At 37.2% G+C, this 26,736-nt stretch overlaps 1 protein-coding gene across 2 annotated transcripts in view; it reads left to right on the top strand.

Moving 5' to 3' along the window:
* The window catches only part of LOC128998000 (ras-related protein Rap1), a 35,043-nt gene extending 16,796 nt beyond the window's left edge, over nt 1–18,247 (top strand). For both annotated transcript variants that reach the window (XM_054423903.1, XM_054423904.1), the window contains exons 3-5: nt 2,456–2,584; nt 7,966–8,118; nt 14,783–18,247. In XM_054423903.1, the coding sequence (XP_054279878.1) occupies nt 2,456–2,584; nt 7,966–8,118; nt 14,783–14,872 (372 nt within the window). In that variant the 3' untranslated portion in view covers nt 14,873–18,247. The remainder of the gene's footprint in view (nt 1–2,455; nt 2,585–7,965; nt 8,119–14,782) is intronic.
* The last annotated feature ends 8,489 nt before the right edge of the window (nt 18,248–26,736 follow it).

Raw genomic sequence — 26,736 nt, 5'->3', positions numbered from 1 at the left:
ATCAAAACAACAATCTAAATAAATTCAATAATCTACTAGGATACCAAGGAACAGATAGTTCTCAATTAAAATAGTTCCCACGAAATATTAGATAGGCAAAGATATCCTTATCGCTAAATAAACAAATTAAAGTATCAGAGAACACTTAATTACTTCACAATTCTTTCAATTATTTACACAATAGACATGTCCTGACGGTGGCCACCGGAACACCTAAACAAAACAAAGTAGACACAAATATCTTAAAAGCTAGACATATTTACAACAAAGGATTCGTTGAAAGAGAATCCAGATTATGAATCCATTGTGCTGTATCGATGACAGTCCCAGTTTCCGATGCCGAAAATAATCACCAGATATTGAAAATCTGAAGTCACTCACCGAGTTATGGGGCCCCAATCACACAGTCACCTCGACAATACACATCCGGTCGCGATACCGTGCGGTTCAGTGCGGCAGTGGCAGCCGCAAGTCGATCACGTGTGACGCAGGTCGCAGGTAGATAGGCAGTGGTAGAGTGAGAGTCCAAGTGTGTCGCTCATCCGACAGCATTCACAGCCTCCAGTACCCAGGAGCAGCGAACAGTAGTAGGGTAGGCAGTAAAACCCAGTGGTAAAACCCTCAGAGTTCTCCAAATTTGGATACAAATAATCCACCAACGATGGTGAGCTGAGAGGCTAGATTCCTTGATCACTTCGTCACTCTCCGTTCAGATCCTAAATGAGGCTGTGGCGTAGGGTCCGAATAGTTGGCAGGTCCAGACAATCCAACTGATAACCGTCCCGGACTGATAAGCGGTTTGACTCCAGGACTCCGGTCGTGAGTAAAATTGGGCAGATGGTAATTTAACGGATCCTTCACTTCATGGTGGCAATCTGTATGCAGCTCTGTTTAACGGGTATTCCAACATTGAAGGCGCGACCTTCAATTAAGTTATATTTAATGGGGTGATCAGTCCCATTTGGAATATAGTAATAAACAAGAGTGTTACAAGCAATTTTAATTTTTTTGCTACGAGAAACAGTTCATCAACATGATAAGCTAAGCCGTGGATAATAAGTGAAAAGACTTAGTGAAAAAAAGTGTTAGTAGGCCTAAATGTGTATGACCACACATTGTATAACTTCTCCTAATTGAATTTCTCTCTGCTTCCCCCATCTCTCAGCTACAGTGCAAACAGAGACCTGGGGTTGAATGGACAGCTATATGCACATATTATAATTTAAAATTTTATAAGTGGTGTTTTTTGTTGGTTACGAGATTGTCCGTAAATTAATTAAGGTCATTGTCTAGCTCCCGTTGCAACCAAGCAAGCTAATTCAAATCTGATACCAATGTTGTGTCCTTTACTTAATCTGCTACTATTCTAGCTGGTTCTCACTCCAATGGGACAGTTCAAGTAGTATTCAAAAGCACATTGAAAGAAAATGGAGGCTCCCGCCAAGTATGAATCACTTTCTGTTACTAGGTTTCAGTAGGAAAGTGGTCAATTTGTGGTGATTACTGTTACCAGTTAACTGATATGTATGCAGTAAAATGGTTTGACATAGAAAATAATGTGTATTAGTGGCTTGCAGAATGTGTAGAGGTCTGTACATAATTGCGCAATGGGTCCAGTAGCAGGTGTTCATCAGTTTCCAATGTGACAGTACCTAATTGAATTTGAGGAAATTTGGCTTGCATATTGGCAAGTTACAAGTTCTAGAGCTACTATAGTTCTTGTTGTTAGTCTTATAGAAACGTCTCCTATCCTATTAGATAATTGCTCTCGTTCAGTCAAACTGCAATTTGTATGCAAAATTACCCTACCCTTCGTCACTGATTTAAATGAGATTGATAAACAACAGCAGTCGGCCTAGACCACAGTAATCATGAATGTTTAAGATCATCTCCTGACTCCCTCCACCCATTTAGAACATTTTCCAAATCCAAATACTACTGACTCCATTCTAGTCCTGTTAACTGGCAATGGGCTAAAAAAGCGTTTGATGACTTGAGACCACCAGAAATCTAATCTCATGACTCAATTTTATACATGGCTCAATTTTCTTTCAGAACGTTTTTGAATATTATGATGAGGCTAATCTTTCCATAAGTAAGAGTATGAACCTACTAGAAAAGTAGTTCCTACGACAGGTGCTCGATGAAGACCTTAATTTACGCACAGCCCTCATACAATATTTATGATGGTATTTTTTAAGACAGAAAAATTATTGATTTCAATAAAAACACAAACTTAGGTCTGAAAATGGAGGAACTATTTTAATCTTATTATTTTTAACATGTTTACTATGTTTTTCAATCTTGCCATGGCTGGTTTAGCTCAGATTACTTGAGACTCTGCTGTGATTTTTATTGTTCTATCAATAAATCACTTATTATTACTGATCACTTGTTTTTTAACATCCTCGATTACCTTTCAGTCAACATAATCTGAACCTGTTTGATGTTTCAGGAACAATTCACAGCAATGAGAGATCTGTATATGAAAAATGGACAAGGATTCGTTCTCGTGTACTCCATCACAGCTCAGTCAACGTTTAATGATCTTCAAGATCTTCGAGAACAAATATTACGAGTAAAGGTAAATACTGAATGGATAATAGCAATAACATTTTGAATAGCTTTAGCCTACTAATGATACAGCTTTTTCTATTTCAACAGGAGTTGAGTTGCTTCAACGCAGAAGTATTCATAGTGTTATGTAATAGAATTGAAAACAAATTCACTCCAATTAGACTTTTGAACTTATCAGTTTATATAAATATGTCTTGGGTTTTGGTAAGATTACTTATATCTTTGAGCGAGAGACTTTTGTTTTGGGGTCCAGATTCTAAATTCGCCAATCCCCATTAACTTTTGGTTCGGTAATAATAGGCTACCATAACCAATGATAGAACCCATCCATCAATTCCTATCCTATTCATAAGATCATCTTGGTATAGAGATAATGTCTTTGCACACTTTGAATCTGAGCACAGCCCTAGAGGGGTCTTATTCCATTACAGTAGCCTTAAATCTTAGCTATGGTTTCCAACACAATCATCCTCCTGTATTTTTTAACACTGGCCAACATCCACTGTAGCGAGGTCAGATTCTATAATGTGACTTGATAAACCTGACAATTCTTGCCTTCAATCAATAAAGTTGTCAAGTTCATCATACTGACAATCCAAAATTCACAGCCATAAGTGACAGCGGCCTTATTAAAGCGTTCAATGTGGCTGCCCGATGGCCAACCGCTGCTGGTGGCGCAAACATCTAATGCACTTCGTGGACGAGTGCCCGAAAACGTTTAAATTTAGTTTCATCCAAATGAGAGGCATATACTGCGTCCTAGTCGTTGTGGACGTAGTTTTACAAGAGCCCAACCGATAGATAGCAGCACTAAACAATACTGGTGTCCGGGCTTAGTATTGTCAAATGGAGGGAAAAAGCAGGGGTGAATTACCCAGATACACAATAAAAAATACTGCAAAAAGTGGTCAAGCACAATTTTGAGGTTAGGTTCCTTCCACAATGCTACAGTACATTCATTAACGTTATTCTATTGCATGTCATTAGATCCAAGCCTAAATCCCACACTACCCCTACCACCAATAAAGTAGCCGGATCAGTAAACAAACTATACAGTGGAACCTCGCTAATCCGTCACCTACGGGACCGGGAGCATGGCCGGAACAGCAAAAAGGTTGGATTATCAGAGGAACAAGTTTATTGACATAAAAACATAGTAAAACTGTATTTTCAACAGACCACGGATAACTGAAAACCACGGTTAATCCAACATGACATAAAACAGTTATTTCTAACTCGTAAACAAAGCCTAATACTAACTGTATTTAAATGTACTTTAATGTGGTAATTTGCATATTACATCATAAAAATACAATTAGTAGGCTATTGCGCAATCATGATAATTATGTTAAGTCTTTAACCTTGGTTCAGTAATAACAACTGTAACGTTTAAAATCACAGCTTTTTCAAACTTTTACTCAAACAAACAAATTGCCAAACATTGTACAGAAAAATAAAGAACAGAACAAAAAAAATCTAGTAAGCAACTGCTAATCAAAGGCTACTGCTATGCTGCTTCAGGACAGATGAATGTCAATAAAAACATTAGATAACGAATAAAACAAGTATAAAATAATAGTAGCCTACTTATAAATTATAACAACAGTTGTAAAATACACCGATAAAGATTTAACAATGACATAAAAATCTTCTATTCTTTCTTGAGTACACATTCTTCATGCACAGGTTATGTTAGCGGAAGCCTATTGTGTTGGTGGGGCGGTCGGACCTAGCGAGGAGTCGGACCATCGTAGGTCGGATTAGCGAGGTTCTACTGTACCAGATTGAAGTATAACACTGGTATAATAAGCGGCAAGAGAAACAACGTCTCACGGCATTGGCTAATCTCGCATTGGAACAATAATTTGTAAACGGCGCTTTGAAGAGCATACTCTTGGCGCGCCACTGGAAAGCGCTAGCTGTGACAAGATTTCTCGTCATGCGCATTGAACGTGTTAACATCTGAGTTTGGAACTTTCTTCTACTGACCAGTGTGATATTCCCAATTTATGATTTGTGCCTATCTTAATTATGTCTCAGTTCTGTCTTGATTCTGTTAAATATATGCATCCATCTGAAGCTATGAATACTCCCAGATACTTGAAAAAGACCCCTTTAAACTTATAGCCTTCAATAACCAAAATATAAACGTCTTCTGTGTACGTCCTCTGCACCACCAACCATTACCAATTACCATTACCATTAGCATTAGCTCTGTGTACCAATTCTCCTTGCATTTTCCTTTGAGTATTGACACATTTTTTAGCTTCCAAACCTATCTGGCAACAGTTATTACATCATCAGTATATATTTAGCCAGTGTTTGACTGATCTTGTAAAATATTGTTCCAGCGGGACCAATTCCTCTTTATGTATGCAATGTAAGACTGAACTAATCAGTGATGCAGGCAAACCATATCCTTGCTGCATACACTCCCCTCCCCCATATTATCAACAGGAACTCATAAGCTAATTTTTTTGCACACTTTAACTTTTGACATTTCCTCCTAGTGTAATTTCCTCTTATCCGGACTCCTCGGGACCTTGGCCAGTCCGGATAACGCTTTTCCGGTTAAACTGACATCCCCAAAATACGGGAATCACTTGAAAACTAACCCAAATATTTGACTTAAATTTAGAAGAGCACTGTATTTAAACACGAGATCACTGATCTCACATCTTTCGCACGAGAACAGTCGTTTCAGTACTGCCCACTTCCTACCGATCTAGTCTAGTTAAACCGATGTGCTGATAAAAATTGTCCGGTTAAAGCGATGTCATTTCCGCCGAGTGTAGTCCAGTTAAACCAATGTCCGGTTAAAGGGTTTCCGGATAAGAGGGAGTCTACTGTAAGTGATTTACTTCTAAGGGATACCCATGGTCTACATACAGTTTTCTCCTCTTTAAGCCATGAAATATGTGTTTATTTATTTATTCATATCAACGGTCAAACCGATACTTATATATGTCAAAACGTAATATAAGTTTTAACCCTCCCAGTGTCAAACACCGATGGTAATGACACACTCTGGGGTGTCATGCATCGATGGTAGTGCAGACGGTTACATATTGTCTTTTAACTCAGTAAACTTCAGTCCGATTTGGACTGGATTGATATCATTGTTAACAGCAGAAAACTGGCTTTCTTCTGGTGTCTGTTTCACAACCTTACTTTTGTTTGTCTGTTTCCAGATGTTTTAAGACAAAGGCAATGTTTTGGTTGCCGTGTTGCGTGTTGTTGTTGTTGCTTACAAGTTGTTTGTTACTTTATTTTCTTTATTGGAAACTGATTTTTATCTGCTTAGACTACATATTAAGATGTACAAAATAATCAGTGATGACTAACTTTTTGGTTCAATGTGTTTGCAGTAATATATTTGAAGGTTATGTGTTATGGCAGTAAGGGTATTGTAATAGGCTTTTGAAGTAAATTTTCAATAAATAGAAGAATAAATATAACAATATAACAGGATATAAGTTATAACAATATAACAATAAAAATAAGAAATAAATATAACAAATTATAATAAATAACAATATAAATAGGAAATGTAACAATAGTAGAATGTATAAATAGACAATAGGAATGAAGAATTGAATAAGAAAAGAGAAAGAATAACAACTCTGGAAAGCATAATATGGACAAGAACAACAAAACAATAACATTGAATCAATGAGGAATAGATTTTCTTTTGTGTCATCTACACTTTTCCGGCGCAGGTCCGTCAGTCACTCTGCCTTACATCAGTCAATTTCAGATTTATTCCGGGGAATTGTTTGGACGCCTGACAGTCGTGTGATGTATGTGTTTGACGTATGTTTTGTTCAGTTTATGGTAGTTTTCATTATAGATCTTAAATTAACTGTCTTGTGTCCTCCAAAATATTGAAAGAACTATCTCTATTAGTATAAATAAGCTTGACTGTAACATCACTGTAAATAAGGTGACGGAAGACTGACTGAAACCAACTGACAGATAGTTGACCGTATTTTGGATGCAGCTGAGACTGAACTGTGACATAACTGTGACTGAACTGATGTGAATCGACCTTTACACAGACAGATCACCGTACTAAGACTTTCCTCGCTTGAGCACTTTGTGGACTAGGCAGCAGGTCAGCTTTGGGTCATCCATTGGGCTGATCTTTGCAGCATCCCAAAAGGGGGGCACGTGGTCAAAGCGATAAAGGATGAAAATGAATCTTACTGCATGATTTTCAAATTCTGTGAATCCTTGTCAAATCCTTCTTCGAGATGCTGTTTCCATATGCAGGAAAACAATATGTACCAAAAGGCTAGGAGGACCAGTGACCGCATGAGCTGCGTTTTAGCATATTCTGGCAGTAGGGTTTTAAACCTGTTCAGACCTTTCAGTCCACCCACTGCACGTTGAATTGCAGATGTGACGTGGTTAGAAAAGATATATTTGTCAATTCAGTGTGTTGACAGTGTTATCACAGACATCCCCTTACCAACAAGGGTGACTTCTATATAGCAGATTTTCTTGATTCATGCATCAGAATGTGTGGTCTAGTATGCATGACAATGACAACACACTTGTCAACATTCAATCCAAGACCATTCATGACAGACCATTGAAAAAGGCTGTGCAAATCAGCATTGATGAGCCCAATTGGCCAGCAGAAACATTGCACCGTGTAACAGGCAATAATTTTAAAGGGGGGTTTTTATGGCTCCCCTAGTGACTTGCAAGCCTAGCCTATAAGAAAAATCAACAGATTCTAGACCTGTCACAGTTTAGCATTGCCATTCTTCATTAGCTCAAACTATATGTATTCAGTGTTAATTTTGAAACATATTTTAATAATCAATAAATAATAACTAAGCTTATTATTCTTTGGTCAATCTAGTGGAAATCTTTGTGCTTTTAAAATGCTTGTCATAGCCTCCAGTGCCACATAAGGGGAGGGGATTCAGTTTAACTTCAGGTGTTAGGTGTTGTTATCTTGATAATATCAGTTTTATGTTATTTTATATTCGAGTCCAGGTATATTTACTATTTCTCCATACCCCTGTAGTTTATTATCACAATATAATCTTGGGGCATTCAAATGTGTTTTACCTTAAATGTAACAAGATACATTTTCAATATCATTTCTGTGATTTTATCTGTTACCTATACATGTGATTTTAATTCGCACAGAGTAAACATGAAAATTTGCTGATAATGAGTCCAAAAGACCTGGACTAGCCCTAGGTCCTGTCTTGAATAACTCCCGGGTATTCAGGAGAGGGTTATGTCAAAAACTACTACAGCTGTGTAATAAATAAGTGACCGGTTTCAAAATTGTAACTTCTCCTTTGTTTTATGCTGTTATAAATATCCTTAAAGTTAAAACTCTATTGCCATTTTTATCTTGCATTTCAGGATACAGATGATGTGCCAATGGTCTTGGTCGGCAACAAATGTGATTTGGAAGAAGAGCGAGTGGTTGGAAAGGAGCAAGGAATCAATCTTGCACGCACATTCAACTGTGCATTCATGGAGACTTCTGCTAAAGCCAAAATTAATGTTAACGATGTAAGTATTACAGTTTAAAGTTAAATTATTTGTTCATCAATAAAATTTTAGTTCTTATTTTTGCTATCTCCATACAAAAATAGTCTTTCACTACAGTATGCAGCCATCAACTTAAAAAATATTTGTCAAGTTGATTTAGTTTTAATGGCAAGCAAATAGTTCAGACTAGGTTCTTGAACACATATTCTTTAAGCGAATTATTTTTTTTAGAAGGGTCCACCTATAGAAATTCCCTTCTAGGTTATCAAGGAGTCGGGGGGGGGGGCTTAAGCTGGCAAAAGGACTATTGGTAGTTTATAGATAATTTTCAAAATTAGTGACAGTAATTAAAACATCAATACTCAATACTTTGAAAGACATCAATAATAGCAAATTTGACACATTGCATGGATTTCACAGTCAGCCCATCGTAGTTAATTCACAAAACTGGAAAATTAATATGCAGTCTACTATCTCAAATAAAAAACTATTTATGATTTAAAATAAATAACATAATATGTGTTTGTATTTTAAAATAAGATCTATTTTCAAATAACGATGTCCAAGAGAATAAGTCAGCAAAGTTCTGTCTCAAGCTGGCCAGCCAATTCTTCATAAAAAGCAGTAACACATCACTCATTGAATATGTGCTACACTGTCATGCGAGGATTGTTCGTAAATTAAGCTTTCCATCAATCTCTTGTGGCCAAGCAGGCTAGTTCCACTACTATTCTAGCCAGTCCCCACCCCTATCTGGTGATAAGTCTCGTCCTAATAGCTGAGAATGATATGAATGAGAATTGACGCTCCCACCAAGTATGATCGTGTTTTGTGATTGGATGACTTCCAATAATTGCACCTACTTGTTTCCGTGGGGGGGGGGGATCCTACCCCTAGCTAATTCGCCTTTAGATCTTTTGTAGCACGCCCCTAAGCTGTAAAATGCCCTAACATCTTATCTCCTCAAGTTTGAGTTGTGGCCTTTTCAGAGAATTAACTTTCTTTGGGCCAGACAGTCCAGCCACAATTGTATCAAGGTTCCCACCTTGTTTTCGCAGAATTTGAATTGGTCTGTCTTTGACCTCCCAATGGTTCTTAGATGTTTCCTTTTATGGCCGTGTCCAGTTATCACCCCACTTCTGATGTCCTCCTTTTTAGGCTCAGTATGCCTATCCATTCCTTCCTTTAGGAGTCTCTCAGTATTTTTGATATCTTTAGTCCTGGGTTGGTCCTCCAAACCTGTCTTCTGGACCTTTTTCAGTTGTGGACTTTGGTTTCTCCAAAACTAATTGAGGCCCCATAGTAAGGTTCTGACCCTGTTAGCTGTTCTTCCGCACCTTCTGGCGAAGGCATAAGCTTTCTCCCTTCATTCCCCGAGTGATCTTTACTTGGTTTTGTCTTGTTAGGGTTTTTGAGGGTGTTTTTTACTGTTGTGACGCTGTCACACATGATCCCAACGCCCAAAATAGTCGGCTGTCTGAGGCCCAATTCACACAGAACGGAAGTCAGGCGGAGACGTGGCACGGACATGACAGAGACATGGCGTGTACAATGCACACTGAAGGGACTGTACAGTGGCGAGAAAACTTTTATGTAGACTAGACGCTTTGGTTTTTGCTTATTTCTGTTGGTTATTTATGTCAATTGAATTAGTTATTTATATCGACTGAATTAGTTATTTCTGTCACTTAATTAGAACGACTGTGATCATACAAACAAGGGAATTGTTCAACTTCCTCACAAAATCTGATATTGAATTCAATGTCGTCTCGCATTGTGTAAAGGTCAAGAAACAAATCACAATTACTCTAAACACAAAAACAACAAACTAGGTGGTAAGTACAATATTTGCAGTCCAAAAAGACAAGCGTGCTACGAACATGCCACTTCCGATACGCCACGAGGGACGGCGAAGTGACGTAGCGGTGGCGGGAGGGCGGCCGCCCGCACCACGTCACTTGTGTGTGCATTGACCAATTTGTTTACATGGAGAGGCGAGGAAGGGACATATGTCCTTGCCACATCTCCGCCCGACGTCCGTTCTGTGTGAATTGGGCCTGAGAGGATCACTATTTTCTCTTTCCTCAGGTTCTTGTTCAGGATGATTTTTACTCAGCACTCAATCACCAAGACCTCTGAGTAAAAGACTGTTAAGGCCGGTATACATTGTGACAATCTGATTGACCGATTTATTTCTCCGATCCCAGAAAAGAGTTCGTCATAATGCAGTTAGTAAAATCACTTAGTAAACTCTGTTTGATAAATGTGCGACTTGTTTACACGGTTCAACTTGTCATTCCAATTTGGCCGGCATCAAACATCCAAATCCAATACCAATTTGACAAATTGTTCTAATTTGCTTCTGATCTAGATCGAGATATTTAGTCTCCTTGACTGTCTTGACCCTCACTCCCCTAATCTGGGGTTGGGAGATTTTGGTTCTCCTTTTCCTCGTGAAGGTCACTATCTCAGTTTTTGTGGGGTTGATTGTCAAATGTCGATGCAATCTACCGCCCGTTGGGTAAGGTCGTCAATGGTACCTTTGTGTTTCCCTCTCATGGTCAGCACTAGATCATACCAAATCTACCAGATCAGGCAAATGCCTGTAGGTCAATGCCTGTTTGTTCAGCTTCCCTCAGCAAGCCCTCGAGCACGAGTCAATGCCTGTTTGTTCAGCTTCCCTCAGCAAGCCCTCGACCAAGAGTGACCATAAGACTCCTCCTTGCGGACACCGTCTTCTGGCCTTGTTTGTAGCTGACGAGTCTCCGAACGTGGCTGATATTTCTCTGCATTGCAGCAGAACCATTATCCAACACACGACTTCTTGAGGAATTTATCTGTATATCAGTGCTTCCTCTATTGACTGATAGGACACATTATCAAAGGCTCCTTGGATGTCCATGAAGACTCCTGCAAGGATGTCCTTGTGATCTAATGTGTCTTCAATTTTCACTACCAGGCTATGAAGCGCTGTTGTAGTTGATTTGCCCATCATAAAGGCATGTTGGTTCACATTCAGGCTTGAGTTCATGAGAATCTCATCCCTCACATGCCTGTTAATGATCTTCTCCATAGCCTTTACCATGAATGAGGTTAGACATATTTTCTGTAGGATTTAGGCTGAGTTGGTTCTTTTCCTTTTTTTCGTTTGAACACCACTCTAGCTTTTCTCCGTCTACTTTAGATATATCCCAGTGTATAACTGCATAACATTGCAAGGAGGAGATCCACTAGGACCTCCATGCCTTCTTGCAAGAGAGCAGGGAATATCCCGCCTCTCCCAGGAGATTTGAAAGAGCAGAATGAGTTTACTGCCCATTTCACAACCTCTGGTTTGAATATCTTTCCCAACGCCTGTCTGGCTAGCACCACCTTCCTAGGGGACCTCCCTGGGCGGGGCCAATTGGCTCCTTCCCCTATGGGACAGCTCTCCGGGATGTGTACTCTTAGCATCTCCTTTAGGCTGTCGCCCATGTCGGTCGTGAGATAGCCGTCTTTAGCCATTACTGCACCCAAAGGGTTGGATTGTTCGCTCTGTAGTGCTTTCTGGAGTCTGGCCGTTTCTGGTAGACTGGACAGTCTTTTGCAGAATAGCCTCCAAGTCCTTCTTTTGGACTTTTTGATTTCCAGATTGTACTCCGTCAAGGCCCTCGGGTAGGCGTCACGGTCGCCTGTCCTCCGCGTGACAATGAAGAGTTTTCTTGAGTTCTTGAGATTGATGAAGGTTGGTTTGTTATCCAGATTCTCTATTTCTATGCCAACCTTAAAGATATACTCTAAGAGATCCTTACCTATTTCATTGGTGTCGGTGCTCCCCCAGATGATGTGATGGGCGTTGGCATAACAGCCTAAGATGAGTGGCATCCCGTTGCTGCGCGCATGCTGTACCAGGCTTTCCACTGCTTTTGGGGGGCAGGTGTCCCCAGTATTCAGAAAGTATGCCGAAGCCACTGAGGTCTTTTGGCACCCGTTGGCAGTGACCAAGTCTCTATTGGTGAACTCTGGAACAGTAAAACACCTTAAATGTGGATATATACTGATACATACTGATGCAGGCTCTAGGTCTTATATCTGACCCCTCATATATTAGTTTACTCACCTGAGTTGGAGTCCTCGCATCGAATCCCCTTGAAACGCAGGGTTCTTGGATGAGGGCGATGTCCAGCCCTTGTATGGCAAATCTCCGACTCAGGAGTGCTGTGGCTCCTTTATTGTGCTGGAGATTTGCTTTTAGGAATTTAATCCCTATGGTCTCTCCTCCTCCCCCTCTCGGGCGAGTGATGTCCTCCTCTCCCACCTCGAGGACGGTACCCTGAATCCCTTTTTCTGTGTTTTCCCGGGTTTATATCAGACCTGACTGAGGGGCCCCGTTACCTTTCCTCCCTCTTCTATAGTCTGGTTTTCCTAAAGATCAGGAAGTGATGAGAGCTGCCTGCTCTTGCCTTATCACTTTCTCTATCTGTCTCCTTCTCCTTTTCACGTTCTTGGCTTCTTGTGCGGGGTTAGGTGGTGTGGTACATTACTGGTTCCTACACCTCCTCCTCCTTTGATGAGGCCTCCGTTTCCATGCTTTCTTGGTTCAGGTCTGGAGGTGCTACACCTAGGGCAGCTGCAGGTAGATCTTTGGCTGTGGATTTTTTGTCCTCAGTCCCTCCTGTTCTTTTGCCTTTCAGCTTCAGCGTCATCACGCCCTTCTTGAAGTAGGCCATTATCGGTCCTTCCTTCTTGAGTTTTGATCCTGTGAGTGGAACCACAGCCAGAAAAAGTTGAACTGTAGTCCCGTCCACAATTCTGTTGAGGGCATCCCAACTTGTGGCTTTTAGCCCTTTATGCTGTTTTTCCAGCCACAGCAAGATATTCTCAGTTTTGAGCTGGTTGCAGTTCGGAAGAAATGCCGTTACCACTTTAGTCTTCTGTATGTCTCTCTCGGGAATGACACGGAGAGAGTCCCCTAGCTGTTCTTCTTTAGACTTCATCCACCTTGCGGTGTCCTGGTCCTTGCAGACCAGTACTAGGTACCCTTGCCTCCAGTGTTGGCTATTAAAGCCAGGAAAAACCTCATGGTCTTCTCCGCTCCAGATTAGCTGCAGGCTTTTGTCTTGGACAGATTCCATCTATTCGTTTGTCAGCATTAATTCAGGGAAGTTGGTGTGGATTACACCAATTCTAACCCCCTCTCCAGCCTGTTTGAATGAGAGCTTGGAAGGTTGATGTTAAACCCCCTGTTGCAGTGTTCCAGCCTCTGCCGACTCCTCTCCTCCTCTGGCCTTCTTGTTCGGCCTTTTGTTTGCCCCTTGGTTGATGTCGCTTTTTTGTGGTACCATTTCCAGGCTCAGTTCCGTTGCCTTTTCCACAAAGTGGCCCTGCCGCCTGTGCCATTTGAATCTCCTATAGCGGGCTCCTCCCATTTTTGGAATTTTATCAGGCAACTTGAGTTTCTTGGTTTTTTTCAGTGATTTCTTTATCATCACCGCTGGCTTCATCCAGGAGTTGTTCCTCCTCAGAGTTTGTGACATTAGCTCTCCCTGAGTTTCATCAACCTCTCAGTTGAGCTCTGATCCTGACGTGGATTGGAGTGCTTCCTCGCCTGGAGGTGCCACAAGGACCTCTGCTGTTTGAGGAGTTGCTTCCCTTGAGTTTTGAGGCACTGTGTTTTTTTAGTAAATTCTGCCTTTGGATTGATTGTTTTTGTAGCTGCTGCTGCAATTTTATTAGTCTCCATCTTGATCTCACGAGTACCGGGTTGCTGCCGGCCGCCTCTCGAGTGACCCAATTAGAGAGTAAGGGGTACATACTGCTGGGTTCCCCCTGGTGCCCAGCAGGCTCCGTTTAAGACACTCTTGATTTAGGCCCCCAGTGCTGCAAGACTCTCAGCAACAGTCGCATCCCACCTTAGCCCTAGGTCCACAGTGCGCAGACATAGCTCCTGCTATACCTGAATGTCTGGGTGAGCGTCAATGTTCTCAGAAAAGCAAGCTTCGTCCTAGACCAATGAGAAATTTTGTTTTAACCTTAAAGATCCATTTCCCACTGATCTACTTGTTAATCTGTATACTCAGGCTTCACAGGGTTTGAAGATTTAAATCTTTTTGCTGTTTTTTTTACCATCTACACTCACGGATTTTTCAAAGAAGGCATCACAAATATTTTTATAAGAAATTAGTCTAAACCCAATAGGTTAGGCTGAATAGTAGAATAGGAAGAACCTTGCATAAACTGATTGGCTTCATCAGCGGCCACTGGGTATTCCTCAGACATCTACACAAGATGGGAATTCAAGTTGAAAGCTTCTTATGTAGAAAATGTGAAGAGGAGGAGGAGACAGTCTTTCACGTGATATTTATGTGCCTAGCCCTACAAGGTCTGCGTGTGAGATCCCTTGGCCTATCTACTGGAGTTCAAGGAGAAGAACAGGGAACCATAGTCAAAAGGATCTCATGGTTCACTAAGAACCTCGGATTTGACGGAGAATAAGGACCTGTGAATGAGGGTGCACAATAAGCTGTTTCAGCTGTGATGCAATCCCATGGTCTACTTATAAGCCTGACCCTCTAAATAAAAAGTCTAAACCCATCAAAGCACAATACTCCAATTAAATAATTAAATCCATTGAATAGTAATTGCCTTTGGAGGGTGTTAAGCGTTATTATTATTTAGTTCTAACACACACTTTTATTTGTTTCAGATATTTTACGATCTAGTTCGACAAATCAACAAGAAGTCCCCAGAGAAGAAACAAAACAAAAAGAAAAAATCCCTTTGTAAAATCTTATAAACACTACTAGGCCTTGTAAATATAAATACGTGAGTTGGCGGACTCGAACCAGGATTTCACTTGTCACCGATGTTGTTAATTAATTTTTTTTTACTCTGGTAAATCTTCCACCTGTAAGAAGGAAGTGTAGTCTGCCTTCCTCTTCACTGCCAGCCAGTGGTTCGAGGTAGCACATCATATCTATATTTCTATCTTCAACTGTTCTATTTTCTGCGCTAAATCCTTATATTTTTAATAAAAAAGTATATATATTTCTGTACACCCTCGATAATAAGTCGTTCACTATTTTATTAATATATTTAGTTGCTAAGTTAGTAAAACTTGTTTTGGATTGTGCCGCAGCAAAATGTTATTTTACCAATATATATGTTTGTAGTATCTAACGCACAAAAGATCATTTAAAAGTTTATTTTTATTTATTTTATTTTGAAATTCTATCAGTTCTCTGTGATATCTCGAGAAGAACTGTTATCGGTATTGAAATAGTTTCCATTTCTCAGTTTAAAACTGTTGTAAATAGTTCACTTTAGTCTCATTCGGTCATTTTAGACTTTATCAGTAGAACAAATGTTTCTAAATTTTCTGGGAACGTCTTATATTTTATAGTTTTTCTACTCTTGATCTTTTTTACAAACATTTAGCATGTTAGTAACTGAATGTACACAATTTTTATATAGCTTCAATTATTTTACTATGTATTTGAGTATTGCTTATATTTTATCGAGAGAGTTATATTGTATTATTGTATCATTAGTCTACTGTAGGAAAGGAACGTGTCGAGGATAACAAATTGTTAACAAATTTATTGGAATTAGCTTTAAGACACAATTTGTATTATTTTCTATCACATTTTTGTGCTCTTAGAGTCAAACTCTTTATTTGTCACAGTTTCTTTGTACATATATACAGAGTATGAACTGATTTTATAATGAATCTGAGTTGTAGTTGAGTAACAAACATTATCGTTGTTCATCATAGTAAATTCTTGTAAATAACCTTTAATAGTATAATAGACATTCACTTTTGATTATTTATGATTTGTTATTGCAAATACATGTGATGGTTTTTGATAGTTTTTTAACTGCACTCTTTTATGACCTTTTTGATTTGTAAAGTACATACAACAATTTTCATAGGGTTGGATGGGTCGTTTAGCTGCAAACTTCCTTCACTACCTAATTTAGAAACTGAATGCTTTGAGTTGTTGCTTGCAGACTAACACCCTTAGAATCAGACTTTGGATACATTTGTGTCAGTTGGTATTTAACATTTAACTCTAATGTGTGTCGAATCAGTGAATAGATTTTAAACCTACCACCGTTTAATGATAACTAAACATTTACAAGTATAAAATTATCCTGCAAAACATTTTATGTTAAAAATTTTGCTGGATGTTTTATAGCAAGTGATATATTTTTTAATGATTTATTTTGGGTGTCAGACTATGTAAAAAAAAACTAAACAATGAAGGGGTGCAATTTGAATTCACTTCGTGTTAGTTTCAGGCAGATAGTATTTATTCAAATACATCCATATCTGTTCATCAAATTTGTGTGAATGTATATATTGTTATTAGTGTCATTAAAATTATATTATTAAATAAACTATTTGATGTATTTTAATATTTCATCTTGTGTTGACATAGATTTCTATAAAATTTATGCTAAAGTACAAAACCTAACCTTGAAAATATAGTATACATATTTACAAAGTTTCATTCACCTCATAAAAATAAATGTACATAAACAACTATATTCTGAATAAACAAAAATAAAATTATACCTTATCCAATTAGGACAACCATTGTGTTAAAGTGGTTATGGTTAACCATGAACCAAAAACTATTTAAACTTGCCTTTCAGTACCAGATCAAACATCTTGTTTGTAAAACAAAGTTCTCATGTAGTTTTTACCTCAATAAAATCAATTCCCATTTTAATCCATGAGTCTGTCACTTATCAACTTTGTATAAAAAATTTTTTTTAAATACTAGACGCAGGAGAATTAATATATAGATTAATGTCTAGCAGTTAGATTCATGATGATTGTGATGACAATCTTCACCAAGCCAATTAAATAGAAACATTAAACTGTTCAAAACAAGGAATACCTACTTTTTCAACCAAATTAAAGTAGTTACAGTGTAGCATTTCGACCTGGTGTGTCTTAATGAGTTGGCATTTAAATAATTGCAGTTTTAAAGCATTTACGATTGGTTTATCTTTTATTTCTTAATATTTGAGACTTGATGTTAGTTTTTCAAAATTTCAACTGTCACTTTATTGATACAATATAGCATCATTATACACTAATGTAGATAATTTAAAGGGAAAATATTCGAAAACTTCCAAGATTCAAATGAAAGATTATTTACCTGTAACTATTTTCCTACATTTGAAACATTTTAATAGTGTGGTTAAATTTTACCCTAGGAAGAATTTAAAGAAAGTTCTCGAATATTGGAATCCAATTAAGTTCAGATTTGTCAGAAGTTGAGAGTTTTATTTTATTAGATATGCTTTAATGAGTAATTACACAAGTATAATAATTTTGATTAAGATTCTTCTACACAAGCCAATTAATATATGTTCCAAACTGTGGTTGTGTATAGAATACCATGTCAATATATTGTAAGACAACTCAATATCTCTGAAACAGTACTGGGACATTGTTGACATGACGTACTTGAGAAAGCTTTTAAGTTGTTTTTCCAAGACAAAGAAAACACCTCAAATGTATTTTGTATTTTTACTGTCAATCTCTCCATATCCAAAGCCAAGGTTGTTAAGTAAACAGTGTATCTTATCTATCACAATCCAAAACAAGTGAAGGTTTGAGATACGCCCCTCCACCAACTTTGAACATACTGTAGAATACTTAACCTCCAATAGTGGTATGTGGTAGTGAGGTTGTAACCTAATGTTTCCAAAGATTTAACAGTAATAATGCCGAGTGAGAGACCTCAGACTTACAAAGCTTGTCGTTATTGTATGATTTGTACAGTTGTGTTATATCTTTCAATTCACTTCTTATCATAACCCATAACCTTGTACCAATCATTGAAATAAATGTATGCGTAATAACGTTGAATATTGTTAATATAATATACGAGTATTGAATTAGGCTATTTATAAAATAGATTTTCAATCTTTTGTTGTAGCAGCAAACAAATTTATTTATTAGGTTCTCTAAATTAAAGATGGATTGATTTGGATGTGGATTTTTTAAAGATCTTATAAACTGTGTGTGCAATACATAGCTTTTGTTTGCAGACTTATAATTGTAACATAGCTTTTTTACTTTTGAAGTTATCTGTTCTGTTTATTACATGTAAATAACTGATAAAATATGATTTAATAACAGTTTTGGTTTGAATCCATTGCTTTTTATCACTCTCCTAGCAAGTTCCAATTACAATCCACCATAAAACAGCTAGATGGATACCAAGTATTTATCCATAATATATTATATATCAAATTAAAGTTATAATAAATCATATTATATACCGTATTACATTTTTTAATATAATGACACCAGATGCGTGTAAGGTTAGGGTTTTACAACATTTTCTCTTGAAACTGGACCTAGCTGTCCTTTTTAAATGGTCCTGGCCAAATAAATGGCTGCTCTTAGTTATTGACATAGATACAAAAGGCAACTAGATCATAACAGTTACAAATTCATCCCAAACAAACAACGAGGCACCTGTTGTTAGGGTTTATAACATATGGGAGAAATTCATTGTATCCCTTATAACCATACTAGATAGTTATGTCAATAGTAATCTTTAAAATAAAACGTCTGTGCATTAAAAAAGCCATAAGCTAGTAATTTATAAAAATAAAAATGTAACACAAATAAAAAAAAAAACTTTAAAATTACTACAATTCAGGAGTACAGTGTGTACACTACTGCATCCATGGCTGTGCGGGGTGATGATAAAGGTTAATACTTAATTAAATGCAATCATCGTAAGCATTGTAAGAATTAATCATTATGAAAGTGAAGTTGTTGAGAGTTAGAAAAAATACTCATACTTTCTTACAACTCCGAAACATTATATTTCTCAATTCCTTGTTGATAGTCAGAATCAGAATAAGCTCACCAAAAGACTCATTGAAAGTGTAATAGCAATTACAACTTTTTCTGTCAAAGAATTATGGTAACCTCTGAGCTTTCTGAGGTGTGCTCGAGTATTTTGAAATGGTGCACTTTATAAGTGTTGGTAGAAACCAGAAATTTCTAAATGGAAACCAAAACTTCCATTTTGGTTCCATTTCCATTTTTATTCCGAATCTCAATACCTAAATGCAAATTGTTTTACTTGTCTAGTTAACGTTACAAAAATAAAGGTAATAATAAATCGTTTACTACGGATAGCTGGCTCAGTGTTGGCCACACGGTCAAGCTCCCCTCACTCCCGACTGGCAGAAGCCGACAGCCCATACACCCACTATTATAAAATGCATCTTTTTAGATGCTGTTCTGTTTAAATATACATATAGATAGTAAAAATATTGCTAAAGCATGTCAAACCCTTTTCTTTTTACTATTAAAATATTTATGTATGTTTTGTTTCTTGCCGAAAATAACTCATTTGAACTCTTTAAAACTGCACATTCACTCAACTCGAATTTAGATGTTTTTAGAAAACTGATGATATTGCTAGTTCCAAATTATACATGGTAAAATAATCAGTAATGGCAAAGAAAGGATAGAAAATACAATATTTGTAATTTCCAACCCATCGTTAAATGAAAACATATTACACATTAAGCATTTACAAATAGAATAATATTATTCATTTTTTCCGTAGAGTTTGATGTAAACACAATACCTTTTTTCTGTCACTGTTTTGTGGCCTATTTTGTAAGATACATTATCATTACACAGCGGACAATGTATGACAATGCAAGACATGCCAAGGGCAGCGAGTACAATCTCACTCTCGTCATGCCTCAGCAAGAATGTACAGCTAGCTTCAAGTAAGGTCCAGTTGCATTCCTCCCTCTAAGGGAAGGAAGATGGTTCTATCTGATGCAGTGTTAGTAAATGGCTCTTTCACTGACAGGAAAAGTTAGTGGAGAATAGATCAAACATATATAAATATGTTTCACGTTTGGTATAAGTATTTCCAAGCCTTTGTCCATGGGATGTGTAAAGTTGCTATCTTAGAGTGTACCGGCATTGCAAGGTTTTAGTTGCGCTAGAACATAAATAGGTACAAAGTCCTGGGGTTAATTCTTCTTAAACGATAAAATAAATATAACTGTTTGTGAATTCGGGTCTCCATCGAGCTCCCGTCACAGCAGAGCAAGCTGGTAGAAATCTGAAGCCAACTCTGTGTCTTTATTCACTACTAGTACTATCCTAGCTAATCCCCACCCCTGTGGGTCGATTAGACTGGTCATAGCATTTGAAAACATTTTGAATGAAAACTAGATGCTCCTGCCACGTAAATCGTGTTCTGTGGTCTCAATCTGAGTAGTCAACCGCCATTGCCAGTCCATCACCAGTTGACGGACGTGAATGGTGTTTGGTCGTAGCAAATGAACACAAGGGTTGGAGGGAGTTTAGAGGTGGTATAAACATTTTAACAGTGTTTTCAATGGTGCAAGCCAACTGCTGATTATTAGTCTTGTTTGAAGCAGTGACCAAAGCTAGAGGAATATTTCGTAATGTGGCTGAACAAGAGAGGTTACTGGACTAAAAGAAGCCGTATGCACGAGATTATGAAGGACTACATCAGTCATGACAGTCTCAAAAATGATCAGCAATCAATTTATTGTAAAATTCAATCATTCTCCAGGAAACTGTTGAACACCTGCTTCCAGCCCTGTTCAAATATGTACAAACTTGCTAAGTCACAAATGCACAAAATCCTTTTCTGTACACATCTGTCCACTGACAACAGTAATCAACAGAGATTTATTTCCTGTTTATACAGAAACCTAATCACTGTACACAATTTGAATTCATACTTGGCTGATGCGACAATTTTCTTTCGCTTTTCACAATGTTTTTGAATATCACGACAAGACTGATCCTCCAATAGAGGTGCGAATCAGCTGGAATAGTAGTGGATGGAGTAAGAGAAACGAGGTTGGTCTGAGATTTGAACTAGATCGCTTAATCGTGACGGGAGCTCAATTGAGACTTTAATTTATGGACAGCCCTTGTAGAATGGAAGATCTTCTTGCTCAGAGCAAAATATAAGACATTGAGTCATTAAAGTCCTACCTGAATTGTGTTGTACAGACCAGCTGATTCTACAAGGACAGCTGTAAAAAACAATCATCGACTATGTTAAGACTGCCTTACACCCACAAGAGGATCATGTCTCTTCCCAACATACATGATCTTCTTTTATAACTTTCAATAATTACACTTACGGTAGGGTACTTATTTTAATAGGAAAGCGTTTTAGGGTTTATTTCATGTCCGTCAACGCTATTAACATTTTTGATATTTTTGCAATGGATAGGCCCAAAGTCCAGACCCTGTTTTTATTACTATATACCCTTTACCCTTGACTTTTTGTTAGATACCACCATTATGATAGTCCAATGACAAATGGCATTTGAGTCTGGAAACTGGCTGAAAACAAACCAGCAGCCTTCAGATTAAAAGGCGAGCACTCAGCACTGTAAACATTCAGCTACCCAAACAGAAGCAGTAAAGTCCACTTCTTCCAAGGAATGCTTATTCCACCACTTGTGCAGTCGTTTCAGTAAAAGGTTTGTGGAATGTATCTGATGACGAATCATTGGGAAAAGTTTATCTCCATTGGTTGGGAAGCTGTTCATAGTGATTTTTTACGAGATCTCAATCATCTAAACTACTCTTGATAAACTCTTTAGGTACATCCTGTTTAGGTCTTATATCAGGTTTACCACATAAGAATCTTAAACTTATGTGTAATGTTGTCATGGTGGTATTGCCACTAATTGTTCTCGTGTCTCTATTTTGTTGGACATTGATATTTTACAAACATGTACTGTTCATCCACACTGGAGCATAGTACTCAGAGATGGAATTGCAGGCAGGGATAACTCAGTGGTTAGCTAAACTTGAATATTTGCTTCCCATGTTTGGAGATGTTGCGCCCACCAACTTGATGTACAGCTTTGGCCCTAATTAGGTATGAATCAGGGCTTAAGGTGCCATCTTTTGTAAATGGCTGTCAAACATGAGCAATGAACAAGGTAAGTTACCTTTGGATGGACTCCGGTTTAAACCAGGACAGTAAGATAAGGGTGATTTTCAGCAAATATTCTGTAGGCGAATTGAGTGTATTGGAGCACTACTAAACTTAGTGGTGCTTTCCCCTCTCACAAAAAATCTATTTGCTATATATAATCTCATTATTTAGAGCCATCACCTTGACTAGACAAATAAGTTGTCTAAACAAACAACAGTAAACACTTTTAGAAATTTATTAAACAGTATAATGTTCATGGAAACAATAGGGTTTATAGATATCACTGATGGTTTTAATACTAAATGAAGTAAATGAAATGAAATGTGTGTATTGTCCTTTAAATTTTTGCAAATTATTGACGATGTCATAAAACAGCTAACGTTATAGCATAGTCAGTTAATAAATACAATATAGCTTACTAGACAAAATGAGACACGTTACAATACATATTTTAAATATTAAAATTAAATAATCTTATTCTTAAGAAACATTTGTGGCATTTAGAATAATGGAAGTGATTAAACCCCATAACCAACAAAATCCAACAGTACTTTGGTCAATTTTCTAACTTTACGTTAAAAATTAATACCAGGCATTAAAAATAAAATCATTTAGAGGATAGAATGGGTTGTTCAGAAGCCGTCTGTAGAATTTAGTTTTTAAAATATTTTTGAGAATTTTGTTTGATTAAGTTGGGATTTTTTAGAATAGGCCTGTATGATACAGATGTCAAATAAATAAATGTAAATCAATACTTTACAGATATGTGTTCTGGGACACATGATATAAACCAATTATTCATACTTGATAGGCAAGCACACAATACAAGAATTCAGATTTAGTACTGTCACTGAAGAAACTAACACTAAAGTGGAAGATCTGGAACCAATATCACTAGTCCCAGTGATCTCGAAAATCTTAGAAAAAATACAGGGTGGTGCAAAATAAAGGAAACCCAAAATTAAACTATTAATAGTTTATTAAAACAATAAATGTTACAATTACCTACTTAACTCAACAAAATCATGTGTCGTCCTTCGTTAGTAATAAAATATACCATTTGGTCCATGATCTTGCTGGCCATCTCGATTACATTTACATGATCGATCATTGTTGCAATATTCAATATTCATGAAATAACTCTTAGCGTTTGGGTGTCCTTTTTTTGTACCACCCCGACATTACTAATCAGATAACATAATTTATTAATGAAAATCATATACTGCCTAAATTGAAGTCAGGGTCCAGAAAGAACTATACATATGGCACCTGTACTGCATCGAAAAATCTCTTTTGTTTAATGATAGATGCTAAAGATAAATGGTAGTTCCCTCCTTATGATTGACTACTCGACTCTAAGGCATTCGACTTAATGGATCATGACATACATGCTGATTGCTAAAATGCACTATTTTGGAATCTAGTGCCTAGTCAGACAACAGGGTATTCCTGAAGGCAGCTGCTTGGGCCCTGTTCTCTACACATCCAACTTCCCTAGTTGTGTATGAAACTGTACGGCACATTCATACCAGATGATTCTCAGCTGCACTTTTCATTTGAGCCTGATCTCATGAAGAGTCAATTGACAAACTCAATGCTGACCTGCAGAGCATCTGAGTGGTCATTTGTCAATGGTCTCAAACTGAACCCTCATAAGTGCACTGTCTTGCATACAGCGCCTCCTGGACCAAATGCAGTCTGAGTATCTGTCTGTCTCTCTTGATGGCCAGATGCTGGTAGTATGTAAGAAGGTAGGTAACAATATTATAACCAACAATACATTATAACAAATTAATAATTTATAATGTAATGTCCTTGTATTTTTATCAATACAAAGAAACGTATTGATGTAAATACACCAATAGTAGACACCTTACAAGTTATCTAAACAACACCATAGTTATCTTACATGTCCACACTAAAAGAGAACTAAATAATTCCACTTGCCTTAAGTTAACTCTAAATTAGTGAAAAATAGCTCTGCGTGTCATGGCCACCTTTAACTGCAGGCCGCGGCCTGGTAGAATTGGCAACGTTGCAATTGGTGTTGTATAGTGCTAGACGTTCCATAAGATAACATGGCAGACAGGTGACACCAGCTCATTAATTTGTGTATTATTCATTTAAATTTGAATTTTTGAACATACATTTATTAAAAGATTGAAAATGAAACGCATAGAATTGAAAACCAAAACAAAATTTAAATTAAAAATATATTTTTGTATATTTAAAGTAGATTCAATATTTTCATAGCCCAGTAAACAAGCTTTCATATTATAAAAAAATACACATATACCATTAGCTGCTTCCAAACAAAACAGTTGTTACAACACCACATGCGACGTTGCCACTTCGAAGGTCGCGGCCTGTGGCCCATTTCATAATAAAGTACAAGTTACAAGTTACAACTTGTAATTTCCATTCGGCGATCAGCTGATTTACTAATAATATTAGTTTATACTTTATTATGAAAAAGGCCCCTGGAGTTAAAGGCGGCCGTGTGCGTGTGCTCAATAAAATTCCTAATTAAATTAAGAGAATGGAAGACCATGAAAAATTCAAGGAATTTCCATTAAAGAGGCTATACTGCTCACTAGTAGAATCCAAGCATGAAGAGGCAATATCTATGACGACCACGACACATTGACACTAGGCCCTACTAGTGGGAGGTCTACAAGTACTAAGTAAGTAAATAATTATAATAAATCTAGAATTTTTCCTTTGGCTTCATACAAAAGAGTACTTCAGAAATATAAAAAAAAAACACAATAATCAACAATAAAAAAAACCTATTATTGAATTGCTTAATTATTGTTAACAATGCATGCTTTGCAATGCCGTTGGTATATCTTTGGACATTGTGTGCATTTTACATGGAATGTCCTTGTATTAACAAGAGCTTAGAAATCATGTATAACATGACATATGTTTGTATTTCACAACTGTGAGATTTGAACCGGTGAACCTCTGGTATTGGTAAATCCTGTATTAAAAACACATTTTAAATATTAAATTGGTTTATATGATGGTGGGTATGGATTATGGATTGGTTAAGTTGTTATTCTTTTGGATTAATTTAGTGGGAAAAGTATTCTTTTTCTACAGTCACCCGACAAAGTTGGCTTCCTTTCACTGTTTATAGTACATAAAGCTGCTAATTGCTGCATGTACTTACTTTGTTATATGGTTTATACTTTGGCACACATCAGGATTCCAACCAAACAACACAAAACAGCGTGGTTTTATTATGCACGTAATCCGTGTACGCTTGGAAATAGGTTGGCAACACTAAAGATAATAATACTATGATCAGCTGATTGACTATTATAACTACGATTTAACCTGTGATTTCGTGTTTATAGTTTATGTTCTATTTTCGTTCAACGCTTGGTTTGAACACAACCTATAACATGATAAGTTAGAACCTATAACTATTTGAAAGAATAATTATAAGTGGGCCTAACATGTTTGAGAATAATGAACTCAGTGATTGTGAATATATATTGTGTACACCAGAAGAAATATGTATCAGAAACTGCAAAACATGTTTCATTAAACCTGTTTCCTGAAAAATCCAGAAAGAAGTATGAACGAGCATACGAACTGTTTTCTTCTTGGTGCGTAAGTAAAAAAGTTACAAAATTACTTGTTTATTCTGTTTGTACTGATTATAACTGTTAATACGTGTAATCTTGAAAATAAGAACACCTAAAGATACTACGACTACAATCAGCTGGTGCAGTGTTTCCCATTCCGTTCAACGCTTGGGTTTAACCTAACCTAAAAACGTGTTGTATAGTGTTTGAAAGACTAATAATTTATATGCTTTATAGTGACTGAAGGAAAAATGTGTAACACGAGCGCAAATAGACTTTTCTGCACTCGAGAAACATTCCGCACACGCCTGCGGTTCGTGCGTAAACATTTCTCTCGTGTGCAGCAAAGTTCCACTTTGCTCACTAGTTACACAAATAACTATTAAATCTTTGTGGGACAAATTGTTTGTCTGAAATCAGTGGACATCTTACTAGATCCGCCCTGTAGCATTATATGTTTGGACTGTCTTTGCAGATAGTGCTGATTCCAGTAAAGAACTTTGGGCTCCGCTCCCCAAAAATGGCTTACAATGTGTGAGAAATGTTCTGTGTATGGCTCCTTCTGATCTATTACTATAGAAATCACAACTATTACTATCATCACAACTATCATAACTACTATCATGCTACTATCAACTACTATCATAATTTGACATAGTATTAAGTAGCATCATTCATATTGCAATAGAATCGAACTTCGCGTAGTGTATTTTGTCAATGTTGTTACCGTATATAAGTACCTATTTAAAGCATGATTACATCTTACATGATTACCAGTATAATCATGAAAGTGTGGCTGTATAATACTATAGCTGCAGCTAATATTTCAAACTTAGATTGAATTTGCCACCAATCAGAAGGTGCAAAAAGTGCAATGAAGAATATAATTGAACTATGAGTGGAATGATTACAAATCAATTTTACAGTTGAATTTCCACCAGGTCCGTACTTGGTGGTTGATTTCTCAAAACTAACTTTATATTAATGCTGACATACTTGCCTCGGGTGGTTTGTGGTGTTAACCACATCATCATGGTTCAACCATAATAATGTGTGTCCTGTAGACA

The sequence above is a fragment of the Macrosteles quadrilineatus genome, unplaced genomic scaffold (assembly GCF_028750875.1).
Source record: "Macrosteles quadrilineatus isolate MER2022 unplaced genomic scaffold, UCM_ALF_1.0 Scaffold_7__1_contigs__length_78375512, whole genome shotgun sequence".
NCBI lineage: Eukaryota > Metazoa > Arthropoda > Insecta > Hemiptera > Cicadellidae > Macrosteles > Macrosteles quadrilineatus.
This window is presented reverse-complemented; position numbering and strand designations above follow the sequence as displayed.